Source organism: Euprymna scolopes, chromosome 42 (genome assembly GCF_053919585.1).
Source record: "Euprymna scolopes isolate OS-2025 chromosome 42, ASM5391958v1, whole genome shotgun sequence".
In the NCBI taxonomy this organism is placed as follows: Eukaryota; Metazoa; Mollusca; class Cephalopoda; order Sepiida; family Sepiolidae; genus Euprymna; species Euprymna scolopes.
In genome coordinates, this window is record NC_136523.1 from 4763601 (window position 1) to 4784595 (window position 20995).

The following is a 20995-nucleotide window of genomic DNA, read 5'->3' on the forward strand; positions in this document are numbered from 1 at the left end:
ACATTTAAATCTTTCAAATCGCGTGAGGCAGATCAACCAATAAAAAACATGTTTTTCGTAACCTTGAAATCGAGATGTCAAGAAACTGCCGAAGGCTCCATTGTTATATGTAAAACCTATGATTATTATGTTCGACATGTACCCACTTGGAGTTTTCAGATAGGCCATCATCAGTGATTGGAGTTTAACAATAAGTCTCTCCAAATTTCCAGTACACTCCATCTCTTTCGATAACATTTGCAAATGAATTTGCGTTATCATAACAGCCGCTTACCATTGAGTTCTCGTTGGCAATGACCATTAATCTTCACTAGAACTTGGTGGCAACAAGTTTCCTCTATGCACATCCAGCAGAGGTCTGGTTAGTGCTTTCTTTCTTTATTCCCCCTTCCCTCCAGGACTCTTGACGACTATTCTTTAATGGCAATAAACTTGACACACACTGCAATGCATATCTGCACACATACTTTATCATGGCAGCGTTTGTATTCCTTATAGGCTTTCTCGTAGATTTAACTTCTTTCCAGCACCAGATTTTTAATAACATACACGTGAGGTAGTAGATAGAATTTTTGCTTGTTTAAAGAGATGATGAAATATTATATTCCCAACAAGTATGCAATCAAAATGATGAAATAAATATTAAATAGCATAAATATGCAATTAAAATAATAAATTATTAAATAGCAGAACGTGTGCAATATGATTGTGGAATAGTGAACTAATAAACACAAACTAGTAAATAAAACGTTTAGTTGAGAAAAGGAGGAAATGAAAGGTCAGCCGGGATCAACTTACTGAACTAGAGGTTAGGGTTACTAGACTGCGATCATTAATAGAAACGAATAAGACGTCATATGGCTCAAAGAGAGAGTGAGAGGGAGAAAATTAGTTGCTTGGGAGTTTGCAGCTTGTGCACATGTAAAATTAAAATACACTGTTGAGATATGATTAGAAAGTTGTGGTCTGAAATGTTACCAAAGGCAAGGCAAATTACTCTTCCATGATTAAACGCTTTTAAAATTGGCACAAACCTGTTTTTATGCAGCACGTAGGGTCCCGTGCAGATAAAAAGAATAAAGAAAAAAATGTAAAAACATGGCCTCTTTTTCTCTTTATATACTTGAGGTATTGTCCCTTAAAATGCAAATGAGATGCTTCCGGTTTGAAACAAAAAGCCTGATGTATCAGAGACTGGGTTGATTTTGAATTTGGATCTTGGAGTTGCAAAATTTGTCAGCAGTGCGTCGTGTTTGCGAGTTGAGAGATTTGATAGCAGATGCGTCGAGTTTTGGAGTAGCGAGTTTTTGTCAGCAGTGTGTCGAATTTAATCCTGGAAATTGTTACTTGGAATTGCAGCATGGTTAACAATCTATCAGGGCAAAGAACACTTAACAGTTTTAACCACAAGAGTGATTATCGTTTTTTCTGTGTCTTCCTAAATATACTGGTCAGTTATGTGGAACGAAGATCAAATCGAGCAAACATCCGCTGTCTTTCGTAAATTTTTTCTTGACTTTTTTTTTTTTTGCAAGTATAAATAAGATGCTTTGATTTAAGAACGAGAAACCCTCAGTCTGGAAAAAGGAATCGATAATAATTGTGAATTTGTATACGCTTTCTAATAATTATGGCGAATTAGTTTTTTGTGTGTATAATTCAAGGTCCAAATGTAACATAGTGACAGACTGGAGTTTAAAGAAATCGTTCATGGTGAGTTGTATTGTAAAGTATACGGAGAAAACGTTTGATGATAGGCTAGTTTCGAACGGAAAAAAAATATAATTGAAAAGTACGAGTAAATAAAAACATTTTTGTAGCCAGCCATCTTAAAAAAAATTAGAGAAATAAAATAATTTACACATAGTTACTTCCCTTGGTTTATCCTTCCATAAATATACTTCGATAATTGAGTAAACTTCTAAACACACACACACACACACACACACACACACACACACACACACACACACACACACACACACATATATATATATTCTAGCAGATGTACCCGGTGTTACCCTGTATTAAACATAAAAATTTCTTTAACAGATGAAGTAAAAAACGGAATGAAATTGAGACATGTGCATGCAAGTATTATGTTTTTTTTTCTAAGCAGTTCAATTCTTGTAAGTAAAATAAAAAAAAAATCTCGAGTTGAGATCGAAACCAAAATCCAAAGACAATAATTCAAATACGATAACCATTAGGCCAGCTTGCCACAATATTTCAAAAGTGTTTTCAGACCTACTTATTCTTTACATAAGGAAGCTGTCACGTGGTGGACGCTGCAAGGGTGACCAGACTCACTGGTCACTGGAAAATACCGCTCGGATGCTCGGAATGCATTAAATGTGCACAACCCTAAGTCTGTGTGGCAGCACTGTTTACATTGGCTGGCTGTACGTCACTTCTATTTTCTGCTGAGTTCTCTTTTCACAATGTCTTGACGTCAGGGTGGATCTGAAATTAATTGCACCTTCAATTCGACAGGTAATCAACAAATAAAGAAAAACCAGTGGCCATTTTTCTTATAAACAAAAACAAAAAAATATTATTTACTGAAAGTTACAAAACCTTGATTGTCATAAGTTGTGACTAAATACAAATGATCTGGCGGCTTCCATTAGTAAAGTTATGCTTGTCTCTTCACAGTGTGGATTCAAGGACTTAGAATAGGGTGAAACTTAAGTTAGAGATTTCTCTCTAACTAGTGTAAAAATCTTAGGCGACTAGCAGAGTGTGTCTAAAGTTAAAGGTTTCTCTTGGACTGGTGTGAAAGCCCCAGGAAGCTAGCAGAGCGTGTCCTAAGTCTGGGGCGATTCTTTGACTGATGTGAAAGCCCAAGACAGCTAGCATAGTGTCTTTGAGGATATTTTTGCCTTTCATTATATTGAAAATTAGCTGGGCTTAACCCCGTCTCCAATTCCCAGAATTCCATTTCACAATTCTCAGAAAACCAATCTCAGGCAAGTTTTTTAAATTATTAGGCTCTGAAAGAAATCCCCTTTCTTCTTCCTTAATGAGCATCTCTGACTGCAACTCCCGGCAGGAGGGTTCATTGCCTTAACCCTCCATTTGGTTTCTACCTTTCACCATCACTCACGTGGGATGGTCCATCCGTCATTTGCATAACTAAGGGCTTTTTCGTAAGTGTCATTTCGTATGAGTAAAAAAAAAAAATAATTTGGTTTTCTTTTTGGAGTGATCAAATTCCCCGGACAATAATTGATAGACACTTGACTTGGTATCCACCATATTGTTTTTCCTTATCCAAAGAAACTCATAACATCTCACCCATATTTGGGGTGAACCAATAATAAATTTTGACCCACCAGAATTGAGTAAACTGCTTTTTTCTTAAGAGGGGTGGCCTATTCAAATGAACTTGTCAAATCGCGAAAAGGCTCCATTTCTGATATTTTTCAAATATCTTTATTTTTGAGCATCTGTTTTTTTTTTTGTTTTTTTTTTACGAAGTGGTCACCATTTATCAAGGCTCGGAAGCCACTCAGGGATAAGGGTTATTGCATATACAGTACGTTAGTGTGGGGGTTTAATAAAAAATGTCTACTTAAGGGGGCGGTTCATCAGGAATTTGTTTACGTTGGACTTGAAGACATCCAGGTTGTAGTCAGGTGGGAAGCAAGCAGACGGAGCAGTTCCACAGGCATGCAGTTCTAAGAAAGAAGCTTTGTTCATGGAATCTACGTTTTGATTTAGGCACAGATAAAGAGTGGGGAAAATTTTTGACAGTGGTTTCAGCTAGACGGGTGTTTTTCGTAAAAGATTTTCGAGAGGGGACTAGAGATTGGAGCTCAGACGAGCACCTGCGATGGAAATAACGATAAAACAAAGATAGGCTCGCAACGTCTCTTCTATGGGAGAGAGGTTGCAGGGAAGAAAGAAGGGCATCCCCCACTAAGCCACAAAGTCTATTTTGTACTCTATCAAGGCAGGATAGGCTGTTTTTAGCAGCTCCTGCCCAGATATGGCAACAGTATTCCATCCTTGGGCGTACTTGGCTTTTATATAGATAGAGAATTGCATCAGTAGTGAGATATCTTCTTGAGTGGTAGAAAGATCCCACCATCTTTCCAGTGACCATGGCAACAGACTTGATGTACGTGTTCCATTTCAGATCAGGAGTGAAAGTCAAATCCAGAAGCTTGTCAAAACATGGGGCCTCACCCAGACGAGAGCCATCCATTTCAATTGATGCCAGATGGGGATCAGGGCGTTGATGATGTAAAGATAGGAGCTTGGTTTTAGATGCATTAAAGGTAACCAGCCACCTCTTCCCCCACTGAACCACATGCTCAAGATCAGAGGAGAGAGAATCAGAGAGAACTTTGTCATTTACAGCCTTTGATGTGTTGCCGTAGATGGTTGTGTCATCAGCATAGATGTCAACGAAAGATTTAAGTATGTGTTTAGGGAGATTATTGATGTAGATTAGGAAAAGAGTTGGGCCCAGGATGGACCCCTGAGGGACTCCAGCATTAATACTGTGGGCCTCTGATTTCTGACCATCAACCACTACTCTTATGAGCCTATTGGAGAGAAATGATTTAATGATTGAGAAAACATTACCAGTGATACCGTAGCTGGAAATCTTGTGAAGTAGGCCTTTATGCCATACCTTGTCGAAGGCCTTTGATATGTCAAGAGCAATTGCCCTAGAAAGGAAGCCTTTGTCAAGAGATTCCTTAATCTTATGAGATATAACTGTTAGCACATCTGCAGATCTTGCAGAACGGAAACCATATTGGGTGTCACTAAAAAGGTTATTTCTGTTGAGGTGGTTGACTACTTCTTTATTTAATATGGATTCCAACAACTTACTCATGACACAGAGGAGACTTATTGGTCTGTACTGAGAGGGAGATGACTTTTCACCTGAATTCTTAAATACAGGGCATTCAGTTAGTGTTCTTTTTTTATGCCAACAGAAATTATGAAAGAAAACAAGTTTCTTCTTAATCAATATCCACAAATATGTGAGTGCGTTTTACATTTATATCATAACAATCTTTTCTAATAATGCTCTTTTTTTCATCATTATTGTCACCACTATCATCAACATCGTCACCGCCATCACCATCAGGTTTTGTTTCTAGAGTAATTGCTATTGACATATTAAAGGCCTTTTGATAGGGTATAGCATAAAGGTCTACTCCACAAAATCTCCAGCTACGGTATAGCTGGAAAGGTCTTCTCAGTTATTAAATCTCTCTGATAGGTTCATGCCTCGTATTTAAAAATTCAGATGATCGGTCAGTACAGACCAATAAGTCTCCTGTGTGTTGAGTAAGTTGCTGGAATCTGTATTAAATAGAGAAGTAGTCAACCACCTCAGCAAAATAACCTCCTTAGTGACATGCAATATGGTTTCCATTCTGCTAGATCAACAGCAAATATGCTAATGGTTATATTGCATAGGATTAGTGAATCTTTTGACAGAGGCTTCCTTTCCAAGGCAATTGCTCTAGACATATCAAAGGCCTTTAATAGAGTATGGCATAAAGATCTACTCCACAACATCTCCAGCTACGGTATAGCTGGAAATGTCTTTTCAATTATTAAATCATTTCTAGCTGATAGTTTCATAAGAGTAGTGGTTGATGGGCAGAAATCAGAAGCACACAGTATTATTGTTGGAGTTCCTCAGGGGTCCATCCTGGGCCCAACTCTCTTTCTGATCTACATCAATGATCTCCCAAATCACATCCTAAGATCATTCATAGACATTTATGCTGACAAACTACTATCTATGGCAACACTTCAAAGGGCATAAATGACCAAGTTCTCTCTGATTCTCTCTCCTCTGATCTTGGTCACGTGGTACAATGGGGATAGAGGTGGCTGGTTTTGTTTCTAGAGTAATTGCTATTGACATATTAAAGGCCTTTTGATAGGGTATTGCATAAAGGTCTACTCCACAAAATCTCCAGCTACGGTATAGCTGGAAAAGTCTTCTCAGTTATTAAATCTCTCTGATAGGTTATTAAATCATTCCTCTCCGGTAGGTTCATAAGAGTAGTGGTTGATGGGCAGAAATCAGAAGCTCACCGTATTAATGCCGGAGCCCCTCAGGGGTCCATTCTGAACCCAACTTTCTTCCTGATCTACATCAATGATCTCCAAAATTACATCCTAAGATCAATCGTAGACATGTATGCTGACGACACTACCATCTCTGGTAACACATCAAAGACCGTAAATGACCAAATTCTTCCTGATTCTGCTTACTTTGATTTTGGGCACGTGGTACAATGAGGAAAGAGGTGACTAGTTAATTTTAGTGCATCTAAAACCAAGCTTCTATGTTTACATCATCAATGCTCTGATCGCCGTCTGGCATCAATTGGAATGAATGACTCTCACCTTGGGGAGGCTCCGTGTTTTGACAAACTTGTGAGTCCAACCTTTACTTCTGATTTGAAATGGAACGCACATATCAAATCCATTGTGAAGGTCGCTGGGAACATGGTAGGATCCTTCTACCGCTCCAGTAGATATTTCACTGCTGATGCAATTTTCTACCTATATAAGAGCCAGGCACGTCCAATGATGGAGTACTATTGCCACATCTGGACAGGAGCTGCTGGAAAGACTTATCCTGCCTTGATAGAGTTCAAAATAGACTATGTAACCTTGTGGAGAGATGCTCTTTTCTCTTCCCTTCAGCCTCTTTCCCACGTTGCGAGTCTGTCCCTGCTTTATCGTTATTTTCATGGCAAGTGCTCGTCTGATCTCCAATCTATGGTCCCCTCACGTAAATCTTTCACGATAAATACTCTCCTAACTGTAACCATTATCAATAATTTCCTCCACTCTTTATCTGTGCCTAAACCTAAACGTAAATTCCATGAACAAAGATTCTTTCTTAGAACTGCAAACCTGTGGAACTTTCCTCCGTTTGCTTCCTTTCCAGCTGATTACAATTTGGTCGTCTTCAAGTCTAACATAAACAAATTCTTGATCAGCCGTTCTCCTTAAGTAATCCAATTTACCAAATTTCCATTACTAACGATTACTACGATATTGTCCCATTGATTACTGTACACTCATTAACCCTTATCCTCGAGTGGCCTCCGAGCCTTGATAAGTGGTGACTCCTATGTTAAAAATCATCATCATCATCATCATCATCATCATCATCATCATCATCATCAGCAGCAGCAGCAGCAGCAGCAGCAGCAGCAGTATCGTAGCATCCAACGACACTGTAACAGTGTAACACAAAGACCGATTGCGCCCCGAGGCCGATGCATCAATGAATGGCCAAGACTGGCCTGGAAACTCATAAATCTCGCTGAAATCAGAGGTTTGTTAGTGAGTCGAGCGTTTTGTCTAAATAACAAATAAAACAAATGAACAAACAACAAAAAAATACAAACAATAAAAACAAAAAACAAGAAAAAAAAACAAGAAAAAAAAAACGAAAACAAAGACAACAACCAAAACATAACAACAAAAAACAAAAACAAAAAAAACAAAAACAAAAAAAAAACAGAAACAAAAAAAACATAACAACAAAAAATCAAAAACAAAAAAAAAAACAACAACAAAAAAACAAAAACAAAAAAAACAAAAACAAAACAAAAATAACAACAAAAATGAATACTTATTACAAGAAAGAAAGAAATATCTTTCTTAGAAAAGGAATGACGTTATAAATGAGAAATAGTAGCTTTTCAAAATAATTTTGGAAACCATAGCACATTTTGTGACGTCAGGTATTTCATATATATATATATATATATATATATATATATATATATATATATATATATATATATATATATATATATATATATATATCTTCTCGATGAGCAAACGACCTGTTAATGGGTTGTGTGTTAGTATTTATGACCGTGTGTGCGTGAGTTGAGCTTTCCCAACGCGTGACATAGGAGCGGGGAAAGCTGGCGTAAAGTACATGTTATCTCTTAAGTAAATGAAAAACCTAAGGCCCCTCTACCGGTGTATGTCGACAGGGCTCCTCAGGCATTTTTATGAGGGAGAGTGCATCTTTTCTTGTGCACTAGCTTTCCAATCCTCAACTCAACTTCTGACATTGTATCACATCTTTTCGCGGTGGGAGGAGGGGAATACTATAATATTTAACAAGCTATTTTTACAAAATATCAAATTTATTCCAACGGTCTAAATTTCTATATATTAAGTTTCAAGTCTGTAGACCAAAACGTGTAAGACTAGATTGGTAGAGACCGTTCCACAGACAGACAGACAGACAAGGTCATTATTACATATATATATAGACGTATATATATATATATATATATATATATAGTTGTATATATGTATCTATATATACATATATGTATATACACATATGCATGTATTATTATTATAAACAAATTTACATGGTCCCGATACTGTACAAATGGTTGGTTAAAACCAGAAGTCCTCGCCAGGCGACTTAAATAGTTGCTTTCCACACGTATGTATATATAAATAATTGTAATATATATATATATATATATATATATATATATATATATATATATATATATATATATATATATATATATATATATGTTTTGAGAAAAATAGAAAAACCGAATGAAATTATTAAAATAATCAAGGTTTCGTCCTTATTTCAGAGGACATCTTCAGGATATTGAAGTAAAAATGCAAGAAAAGAAAAAGTCATACATCATACGAAAAAGAGAACAGTTTTTGAATCCTACCCATGTCGGGAAGGACAAACATGTGTGTGTATGGGAAGGTGTGGTTATTCAATGTGTATATATATACACTTTTAAAAATACGTTAAATAAATATGTACACTTTTTTTTTTCTGTAAACTTATTCATTTTGTTGAAATATTTAAGGAAAAACGGTTAGCCAGGATCTGTTTTGATATTTTGTTCTCTGATTATTATTTTCCCTATGCTAGGGGCTAAACGGTAGAAGCGATCAGATCTTGATCAGAAAAAGACAACACCCCCCCGGCAACCTTGCAGACGCGACGTCCAAATCACCATTCTCGCCACGGCCAGGATTGTAATGTAGACCATTTGTCTTTCCCAGTCCCACGGCTGCCTCACGTTGTCCACAACATTGGATACGGTAATTGGGCGAGGATGCTCAGGATTGATGCGAGCCGTCACTTCGCTGACATACAATCAGTACTGGCGGAGTTCGCGGCAATCGAAGAAAACGTGATCAGTAGTTTCTACAGCCGTTGTCCCACAACGGGGACAATCAGGCGACTCCAAAAACCCGGAACTGCATTGTATGTTGTTGAGTGGAAGTGCATTTTGGGCCAGTCGCCAGGTCAGAGAGAACTCCGAATTGTTCAGATGACTCGAACCTGGCGCCCAGCTCCACACGGAGTGGATCTCACTCTGCTGCCAACCCAAACGTGCGCATAGCGGGTCGTTGGCGGCTCCCTTCACTAGATCCCTGTGGAGTTCCCTACGGGTAGCAGTCACAAGGTCGCTGGACCTTGGTAGTCGTTTTAGTACGGCTCGGCACTCTTTCATGTAGGCAGATTCTCCCCGCGGCCTGCGACGGCTCTCGATGGAAGGGTCGAGAACGAGGTCGGGGAAGGCGGCAGTAACCACGGGGGTCAATGGTTGGTCATCTTGCATATAGTGGCTCAGGAAGGCCAGCCTCTCAGCATCTCGATGACACTTCAAGTTCGGCATTACCAAGTCCCCCTCACATGGACATTGAATACAGACCTGTCTGCTCACCCAGTGTCTTCCTCTGTCCCAAAGAAGCGAGGACAAGAGTTCCACAAGAGCTTTTAGGTGTTGTGCAGGCAGGGGCAGTATGGCCAGTCGGTAAAGGATGAGAGGAAAGACATAAGTGGCGCACGCCTCAGCTCTACCCTTTAAGGAAAGTTTCCTAGGAAGCCACGAATTGACTGTAGCCTCCACCTTTGACCGTACCTCCAACCAATTCTTGTCAAGCTGGAGACTCGGTCTGAACCACACGGCGAGGATCCGGACTGGGCCATCTGTCCAGCTGAAGGGCGCCGGGAGGTTTGCGTTGCCACTCCAGGTGCCGAACCGCAGTCCTAACGACTTGCTGCGGTTTATCTTGGGCCCCGTGATTCTTTCGTACGGTGCGAGTGCCTCCGACACGACCTCAATGTCTCTGAAGCCTAACACGAAGATCGTGCCATCATTGGCGAATGCAGATATGTTGGTAGCTGAGCCGCCAGGCAGAGCCATTCCGCGCAGGGCCGAATTTGCCTCCCCATGTCTCAGCTTGGCCTTCGGGACAAGTTCAAAGTGTAGTATCTGTTCCGGCAGATGCTGCAAGCTATGACTAGCTATGACTAGCTATGACTAGCAAAGACCAGATGTGGGGGCAACCCCACATGCCTGACCTTTAACCAGCTCCCATTTCCCACCTCTCGGGAGCTGGTCCCCTCTTTCCCTTCCCCCTCCCTTCACTCCTCACATTAAAAATTGGCCTTGTGCCTAATTTGCTCGGTGGGGGAGCAAATAAATACCATCTGTTCTGATACCTACATCGTGCAAGGCAGTGCTGTTCTGGCGACACATTCTCGTGCCCAGAACACCTGACAAGCTTTTTGGGTTGCGTTCTGTCTGCACCCCCACTTTGTCTGTCTTTCTCTGCTCTACCCCCTCACGGGGGGATCTGAGCTGATAATTTACGACCTTCCCGCGAGGGAGGGTTGGAAACACTTTCTCTCTTCCCTCCACTAACTTCCCACTCCCTCTCTCAGTTCTATCTCCCCTCTTGCTGCCTTTGGCTCCACTTCTTTTTGGCGGCAAAGTCGGCTCCCCACTTTGGATGCCGTCTCAACGTCAGTCAAAACAGTGAATTTTTTTTTCTCGGATTTTACCATACACATTGACTGACCATGGAAACCACAGATACAGGAAGAGAGAAAACAACACCAGGCAAGGAAATGATAACTCCCCCAAAGTACGACTCCCCACATGGGGGAGCAACACTCAAAACCAAAGAGGCGTACCGCCCGGAAAACACGAAAGCAAAGGCAGCAGCCCCAAAAGACAGTGCCCATGGAGAAGCTCCCCACAAGGGAAGCTCCCCCAAAGAGGGAGAAAATTACCAAACTGAGGCGGCACACCCACGAGATCCTCCTAACCAAGGGGCAGCAGTCCCAAAAGACATTACCGGGGGAGAAGCTCCCCACGAGGGCAGCTCCCCCCAAAAAGAAGAGGCACACAGCCCAGAAATGAACACTGGCAAGGAGGTAGCTGCCTCAAGAGACATTATGAAGGGGGATGCGCCCCCAAAGGGAAGCTCCCCAAATAAGGGAGCAGTACTGGACACACCCAATCAAAGTATGAAAGAATCAACCCCTAAAGGGAAACTTGTATCAGAAAACACCTCCAAGACAGCGGAACGATCTTTTAACTCCACAAAAGACCCCTCGCCCAAGACATCAGAGAGATCTGCATGGGGTAAAACCGCTGATCAAAGACTCTCCCCACAGGAATATAAAGACTTGTACCTTACCAAGTACAAGGAATATATTGAGGGGAATGTCCTCAAGCCAATACCTGGGGACTGGGAGGTGATGGAGGACAAAATCCTATCCTTCATCACTTCGGACATCCGGGCAAATCAACTCAAGGGGATGAAAAAAGAGGAAATGGCTGAGCTCCTCCAAAAACTGAATATACCCACCAAGTATATACACCAGAGGAGCTTCGCGATGTGGGTCGTACTGCTCCCCAACAAGGATGAAGCAGAAAAGTTCTCATGCACAGAACTTTAATGTGCAGGTATTAAATTACTGCCAGAGTATCGGGGCAGGAGGAGAATCCGAGTACAAATATCCAAGTACAAGGAATATATTGAGGGGAACGTCCTCGAGCCAAGCTTATACGCTAAGACATTTTATTTGGAGTTAACTATTCATGTTTTATTGTGTGAACTTTTGAGTTTTCTGTTCTTGTTTTCTTTTCAGGCAGATTTTATTAAAGTGCCACAAAAAAGGGGAGAAAACTATAGCACGTGGTCGATCAAAGGAAGCAGCCGACGGTGTTTGTACTCGTGTGCAGGAAATAACAAATGCTCCGCAATCGAGGCAGGGAATAGAGTATATTTTAGTATTATTGTTAGATACAGATTTACGAGTTAGATATCTGATTGTTGAGGACGTTTTATTTTTGTGATATTTGAATGCCGATTCTGTTTAGAATTTTTGTAAATGGCGCTCGTATTATTCTTTGGTGGCTGGGATTAATTTTCTGCTATGTGTTTGGTCATTTTGGGGGCAGTCTTGATTCCGGTTGCAGTAATTTTTTTTAGAGCCTTTCTTTTTGCGTTTTTTTGAGGGTGTTGCAAATTTTTAAAGGTGCGTTCTATGTAATCAATTTCTCCATTTATATGTGCCTTGCTGAAAAATTCTTAGGATAAAAGCAAATTATAATACCTTTTTTCACTTTATCATTGTGGTGGGAGTAGAAATGTATATAATCATTTTTATTAGTTAATTTGCGATAGAACTTAAAACGCAGCTGATTATTATTATTATTTTTACCAGTTCAGCCCGGCTTTACTCGAACCCCATGTACTGTTCACAACTTTATGTGCATATGTATGTATACAGGGTGCCCACAAAGTCTGACTACATTATGTAGTCAGACTTTATGTGCACCCTGTATATATATATATATATATATATATATATATATATATATATATATAAAATTATTACTATGATAATTTTTTTAATACCTATGGACATTAATGTTTCATCCTTTCAGAAATCTATCAATGCAGGGAGTTATGATTACAGCTGGTTGGGAGATTCGAGCCTGGCCACAAAACCATCTGACTCTATTAGCAAGGAACAAACCATACGGCCAACGAGCCCATAAAGTCTGGCTACATAATCTACACGGTGCTCACAAAGTCTGGCTACATAATGTAGTCAGACTTTGTGACCACCCTATATATATATATATATATATATATATATATATATATATATATATATATATATATATATATTAAAAAGTTTGACTCTTATCCAGGTAACCTACATCTAAAATTTCAAGTGTTTAGACCCCAAATTGGCGGAGGAGTTTGGTAGAGTCTGCAAATGTAAGCTTTTTTAATCTTAATCTCTTGGCAGCCAAATTCTTGCCCAAAAACTGATTAAAAAATTTGCTGCATGTCTGAATACCCTTTATGTAAAATTTCAAATGTTTAGACCCAGAATTAGCTGAATAGTTAGCTAAAGAGCACAAAGGTGAAATCTTTCAAAAATCGATTAAAATCTTGCTCAATATCTGAATACACTTAATGTAAAATTTAAAATGCTTAGACCAAAATTCTCCAGAGTAATTTGGTAGAGACTGCAGAGATCACATTTTTAAAAGCTTTGACCCCAATTTTGTTCCCTTAACATTTATTGTTTTGGGTTCAAATACAAATTAAAAAGTTTGATCCATATCTAAGGAACCTGCATCGAACATTTCAAGTGTTTAGACCCCAAATTGGTAGAGTTTTCAAATGTCAAAAAGTTGAATTTTGACCCTTTGACAGATACATTTCTGGCCGAAACTCGATTAAAAAGATTTTGACAAATCTCAATACCCATTATGTCAAATCATGAGTCTGTAGACTAACACGGCTTTGGACAATTTGTCTTTTAAATCCATACTCTGCCTTGATTGCGGCAAAAAAACAAAAACAAACAAACAAAAAAAAACGCGATCTTAATAAAAGGTTATATGAACACAAAAGACATGTGAAAGATAATAATGCACTTTATGTTATTTTCTGTTACATTACGGAGAATGATCACCATTTAAACTTTAATAATGCGATTTTCCTAAAACACAATAAATCAACACATGTGCAATTGAATCTGCTCTCATCTGTCAATCTACTAATACTATTAAGCAGAGAAAAGGTTTATTCCATATTTCTTCCTATCTGTCAAAAATCATTATCAAGGAGAACAACTTAGATACAGGATAAACCTAAATACTCACATCTTAATTTCTTTTATATAATTTTTTTTCTTTTTGACAACCATCATAAAGTGTATATATGTATGCAAATGTTTAATTTACATAAAGACTCCTCCCTGTTAGTATATATAGCCCTAAACATTAGGCCATCTTATCATTGACCATCCCTCCTAAGAAAGCCTGCATAAAACGGGCGAAACGTCGAGCCTCTAAGTCTCTCTCTCTCTCGCTCTCTCTCTCTCTTTCTCTCTCTCTCTCTCTCTCTATATATATATATATATATATATATATATCTTTGTCATTTTTCCTCACGACAAAATTATCTCCCTTTAAATAATAAAATTTTAAATAGATTTAGCAAGAACTTAGCGAATAAAATCTATCTATGTATATATAAAAGTGAACGTGTCTGTGTGTGTGTCTGTGTGTGTACATTTTCAAACGCAATAACTCTGTCAATTTTAAGTCTACAGACTCGAAATTTGATATACAGGGTACTGAGATTTGGGAAAATCTTTGTAATCCGTTTTCGGCCAGAAATTTGGCTGTTAACGATTTGACCTTTGAGAACTGTATCAAACTCCTCCGACAATTTTGGATCTAAACACTTAAAACTTTAGATATATTTTCCTTGGACATGGATCTAACTTAATAACTTGATTTGAGCCCAAAACAATAAATGTTAAGGGGGGCATAATAGGGGTCAAAGTTTAAAAAAAATGACCGCTTTTTTTTTTTTTTTTTTGCTTAACATACACCTCCAAACACTTGGGCAACGCCGGGCTGAAATGCTAGTAAATACTAAAAATAAAGATGATGACGAGGATAGCATGATTTTGTTTTGTCAGACATGACTGGGCAAAAGCATTAAATAAATCGCAATTGTATTTTGTCTGTTATACACATTGAAGATTGAACCTTCAACTTCTAGAAGAGTTTAACTTTTGCAACTGAATTTTAGCAAGTACTCTATTTACTGCGCCAGGGCTCATTGCGTTCGAAATTACGTGCAGATTCCCGAGTTCGACATAAAGATTTCCAATTTCGACACAAAGATTTCCGAATTCTACAAGATACACCCGAACGTCGGAGGCTACATCGACCGAAACGTTTTGTAAATAAAACTCAGGATGAGAACAGTATTGCGAAAAATCCAAATAAAATGAATAATCAATGGCTCTTGTTGAAATTTTTCATGAATCAGGTGTTGCTCGTGATTCATTTCACTCATTGCATACTTAGTTCTTCGAATGATCCAAATAAAACCTATTAATCCTGAAGTCTTGATGATTTTATTCTTAATTCTTTGATTAGTTCGCTTTTGATTAGGTGCAGGTTATTTTTCTGGATTTTATCAAAGCACTGGACATCATCCGTTCTGTTTCGCTGACAACGCTAAACTCTATCTCTGCCATCTGACTCTCTATGCTTATCATGACCAAATTGTAGTTCTTAATGTTCTTGATTGGGTTACCATAGATAGTCAGCTTCAACAAGTTGTGGTTTAGTACCGCACGTTAAAAGTAGAGTTTCGGTAGAGTAGTTTGTTCTAGTGCGTTTTATGTAAATTATGCATTTCTTCTTTTTTTACGAGTTCTGAAGCTTTTTTTGAATTGTTAAGACGCGGATTGAAAAATCGTATTTATTTCAATTATTCGGATTACTGCTCATATTGTGAGAGTAATTTTCACAACGTTTCCGTCGTTGTAACCTCCGACTTTCAGGTGTATCTTGTCTAACCCGGGAATCCTTTTGTCGAACTCGGAGATTTGCAACGTTATTATTTTAAAAACCGTTCTTAACATGAGGAAGGAAGTGTTTTGTAATTATTCTTTCTATACTTCTATCTAATATAAAAAAATAAAGAAAGAAAGAAAAAAGAAAAAAAGAATTATTGTGAACCTTGAATTTAACTTGAAAATATTTTTGAAAAAATAGCACGGTGGATAAGCATCTTAAAATCTTCTGCCGGTTCAGAGTTCAATCCTCAGTGCGAAGAGCACTGAAAATACAATTGCTAATTACATGGCTGGCGGAACGAGAGCATGCTACCCCCCGTAGATTAAATACAGAGTTTCGTTCGAAAGTTCGCGCAGATTACGCAGTTTGGTACCATACAGTTAAAGAAAGTCGGAGGTTAGATCTGTCGAAACATTTTGTGAATAACTCTTAAAATAATAATCCAACATCACACGAATTCTGAAGTCACAATGATTTTATGCTAAAAGATAGTTCGCTTTTAATTAGGTTCCTTTTCTGGATTTTATCAAAGCGCTAGACATCGTCCGTTCCGTTTCGCTGACAACACTGAAATCTATCTCTTTCACCTGATTCATTATGCTTATCAAGACCAACCTGTAGTTTTTAACGTCCTTGATCGGGTTGCCATGTAGAGTAAGTTTCAACAGGCTGCGGTTTAGTACTCTGAGGTTATAGACAGTTTCTATACGGTCTATATTGTTACCGTGGAGGTAGAGAATCTTGAGTGAGGTTAACGGCTGGAAGACCTCCTTCGGCAGCAGCATGATGCGGTTAAAAGAAAGATCGAGCCATGCGAGGAGGCAAGGGTTGACGAGGACCGCACTGAGGGTAATTGGTAGATGGACGATTTCAACCAAAGCATTGTTGTTTAGCAACAACGAACGGCTATGAGACTTCTCCAGCTTCCTGGGTTGATTATCTTCATCCGCGATGACGTCCTCTTTGTTTGACATTGTTTCCAGTACATGTTCCATATCTTTAATGGCACAGAATGAAAAATCCAGCACTTCTTCTTTTGTCAGTGACGCTTTTATCTTTGAAGTTATGTGTTTTTTCGGCTTCATCTTCGAGAAAAAAAAGAGAAAGATAGTCCTCTTTTTTTTTGTGTGCGTGTGTGTGTGTGTGGGGGGTAAAATTTATTTATTTTCAGGTTTTATTAACGTTGATGGAGGCCATAAGAACCCCCGACTCCTCCTACGTATCTGGCGTTCTGAAGCCTGCGTTTTAACGCACGAACAGTGAACACTTCCGCTGAATGCGCGTAGTTACGCACGAAACGCTTAGTTTGAACTGCTTTCTGTTTTCATTCATGAAAAATTAGTGGTTTCTTTTGACGCATGCGCGAAAGACGCTTCCATTCAATTCGCGCATATATATATATCTTTTTTTTTTTTTTTTTTTTTTTACAAAGGCATCACCACATTATCAAGGCCCAGAGGCCACTCAAGGATAAGGGTTAAAGAGTGTACAGTAGAAATTGGTCAATATAGTAATCATTAGTAATGAAAATTTGGTAAATTTAATAACTTATATGGAACGGCTCATCAAGAACTTATTTACTTTAGACTTGAACAAAACCATATTGTAGTCAGCCGGAAAGCAGGAAAACGGAAGACAATTCCACAGGCGTGCAGTTCTAAGAAAGAAGCTTTGTTCATGGAATCTACGTTTAGGTTTAGCCACAGATAAAGAGTGGGGGAAATTATTGATAGTGTTTACAGCTAGACGAGTGTTTCTTGTGAAAGTTTGGCGAGGGGGGACCAAAGATTGAAGCTCAGTTGAACACTTTCCATGAAAATAACGATACATCAGAGACAAACTCGCAACATCTCTTCTGTGAGATAGAGGTTGCAAGGAGGAGAAAAGGACATCTCCTACGAGGCTACTACGTCGTCTATATAATATATATTATATATACACACACGCACACACACACACATATATATACACACACACATATATATATATATATAGCTTTGAATATACGTATTTATATAAATTATGTGTGCATATATATATATATATATATATATATATATATATTACTTGCCTACATTTGTCGTAAATATGCTTTTTTTTTGTTGTTGCTTTTTTAATATCCCATGCCCCCTAATATTGGCAACATTTCTCTATTCATCTATTACGCCACCCCTGAAAAAGAAAAGCATGATATATAATAACACACGTAAAATAATAAGTTCATAAATTCACAAAAAAAGATATTTATATATGCTTTAAATGAAAGTTTACATCAATAGGAAAAACCAATGGTGTTAAAGTCTGTGTCGATAATTTAAGGGCTGTTTATTATGCTGGTCTTAAAATCGTAATCAAAACTTCACTGAAAATTATATTTCATTCATAAAAGTTGTTAATAAAAGTCAATGTTCATGTGTTTTCATATTAGAAAATCGTTCAGTGAGAAAAGCTAGGAATATTTCAGTTTATACACATTAATCTTAGACTAGCGGGACCTGTAGAAATTCCACAGTGATAGCTTTCATATTGCTGCTGGGAATTCCGTGGATGGTCAGCGTGAATGAAGACCCCGCGATATTATTGTACCTATTTACTATGCCTCCCCACGGGACAGAGTTAGACATCAGGGTCGTTTTTTAACGTGGAGAAAATGTACAAAAATAAAAATTGTCTCAGTCGTGAAAGATTTCTTCTCCACCGAAAGAGAACAAGAAATAGAAGTGCAGCATCTGAAGAACAGATGGTATTTATTTGCTCCCCCATCGAGCAAATTAGGCACAAGGCCGATTTTTAATGTGAGGAGTGAAGGGAGGGGGAATGGAAAAAGGGGACCAGCTCCTGAGAGGTGGGAAATGGGAGCTGGTTAAAGGTCAGGCATGTGGGGTTGCCCCCACATCTGGTCTTTGCTAGTCATAGCTAGTCATAGCTAGTCATAGCTTGCAGCATCTGAAGAACAGATGGTATTTATTTGCTCCCCCACCGAGCAAATTAGGCACAAGGCCGATTTTTAAAGTGAGGAGTGAAGGGGAAATGGGGACCAACTCCCCGGGGAGTAGGGGAGCTGGATAGTGACAATTGGTATGAAGGGTTGCCCCTTCATTGACCAAGGTCTTATATGTGGGGTCGCCCCCACATATGGTCTTTGCTTGCAGTATGTGCCGGAACAGATGGTATTTATTTGCTCCCCCACCGAGCAAATTAGGCACAAGGCCAATTTTTAATGTGAGGAGTGAAGGGAGGGGGAAGGGAAAAAGGGGATCAGCTCCCGAGAGGTGGGAAATGGGAGCTGGTTAAAGGTCAGGCATGTGGGGTTGCCCCCACATCTGGTCTTTGCTAGTCCTAGCTAGTCATAGCTTGCAGTATCTGCCGGAATAGATACTACACTTTGATCTTGTCCCGAAGGCCAAGCAACCCCGCGATATTATTGTAGCCCTTTTGTTAAAACTGTAAAAGTATTTATATAAGTTATCTGTTTAATGGAATGTCAGAAAATATCTGGCTATTAAGGTTTATCTCTAATATCATTATAGGAGTTGTTGACGTATTTCCATTGTATTGACGCCTGGCGCGAACTGAAACGCCAAGATATCATTATACCATCTTTACACATAACAGATACTACCCTTGGATCCTAGCCAGAAGACCAAGAAGGTATATTTTAGCTTAACGTACGGCCCAAAAGCGGCATCATTTTTAATTTTTATTTTTTTAATTGCGTCTTTGGAGATCGGGAGATCCTATTTATTCAAAATTAAGATAGAAATTGATAACATTAAATTCGTGTTTCTATTTTTATATTGATAGAATGTTATCACCTTCTATTATTCTATTTATTAAATAAGATCTCTCGAGCGAATAATATATAATTTGAAAACCTTGACACGTATGTACGTAGATACGTTAAATGTATTACGGTATTAATCTTAAATGAGCAGACGATGATGAAAGTGTTAATGAGTTTGCGTATGACAGCAACAGCTCCAAGATGTGACAGAGGGACGGAGGAGAAACTGAGGTGACGTAAGCATGTCGTGAATTTCGGCTCAACTGGTTTATTGAAGAAAATTTGGCATTATATGTGGTTACTCTGGCTTCAGATGAGCCATTTTGAATAAATTCAGAAAATCATCTTATTGGTCCCAAACATTATTCTTATATTAATAGGATAGAGTGTGTGTTATTTATTTTGTGTGTCACGCTTACATCCGAGTGACTGTCGTTTAATTGTTATGGACTTCGATTTCTTTTAATAAATAATTTTACCATGAATTCTTCATAAGTTTTGGTTTTGGTTTCGATTTTATCTGATGGCACTCCAGCAATCTATTCTTTTCATAAATAATTTTATCAAGAATTCTTTATAAGTTTTGGTTTCGGTTTCGATCATAGCTGATGGCACTCAAGTCATTTACTTTTTTATAAATAATTTTACCAAGATATCTTCATAAGCTTTGGTTTCGGTTTCAAAAATAGTTTATGGCACTAAAGTAATCTGCTTTTAAATAATTTTACCAAGAATTCTTTATAAGCTTTGGTTTCGGTTTCAAAAATAGTTTATGGCACTAAAGTCATCTATTTTTAAATAATTTTACCAAGAATTCTTTATAAGTTTTGGTTTCGTTTTCGATTATAGCTGATGGCACTTAAATCATCTATTATTTTTTTATAAATAATTTTACTAAGAATTTTTCATAAGTTTCGGTTTCGATTTCGATTATAGCTGGCGGCACTCCAGTAATCTATTTTTTAAAAATAAATGATTTTATCAGGAATTCTTCATAAGTTTCGATTATAGATGAAAGAACTCGTTATGGCTTGGGTGCATCAGTTTGAACCGAAATCAAAATTATTAGAAATATATATATATATATATATATATATATATATATATATATATACTAGCTGTACCCTGCCACGCGTTGCTGTGGCTCAAGTTGGCGCAATGGAAAAAGTTCCAAAATGAGAAAAAGCATGTTTCTTATAGGTTTAATTTTCCATTTTGCATGGGTACACAGTTTTTGTTGTTCCATTTTCTTAGCTGGTATAGAGAATTTCTGGTTTGGTAACTCCTGAATACGTAACATAAATTGTCCATGTGAAAAAACAAAGCTTGGATTGGTTTATATTTCACAACATGATAATTAGTACACCAAATTTCAGTTGCAATACATGCGGTGGCATCCCTGGATAATATAGCTGCTTTCACAACAGTGTCGATGGATTTGTATTTGACTACCTCACTTGGAATTTTACATTGAATAATAGCGTTAAGTTCATGGGCGTCTTTG

At 38.2% G+C, this 20995-nt stretch overlaps 1 protein-coding gene across 1 annotated transcript; it reads right to left on the reverse strand.

The window, feature by feature from the left end:
- Positions 1-15238: 15238 nt before the first annotated feature.
- Positions 15239-17028, reverse strand: LOC145267200 (leucine-rich repeat-containing protein 51-like). The gene has a single exon (XM_080123265.1). The coding sequence runs from the start codon at positions 16790-16792 to the stop codon at positions 16211-16213; it is 582 nt and encodes a 193-aa protein (XP_079979391.1). The 5' UTR covers positions 16793-17028; the 3' UTR covers positions 15239-16210.
- Positions 17029-20995: the final 3967 nt, after the last annotated feature.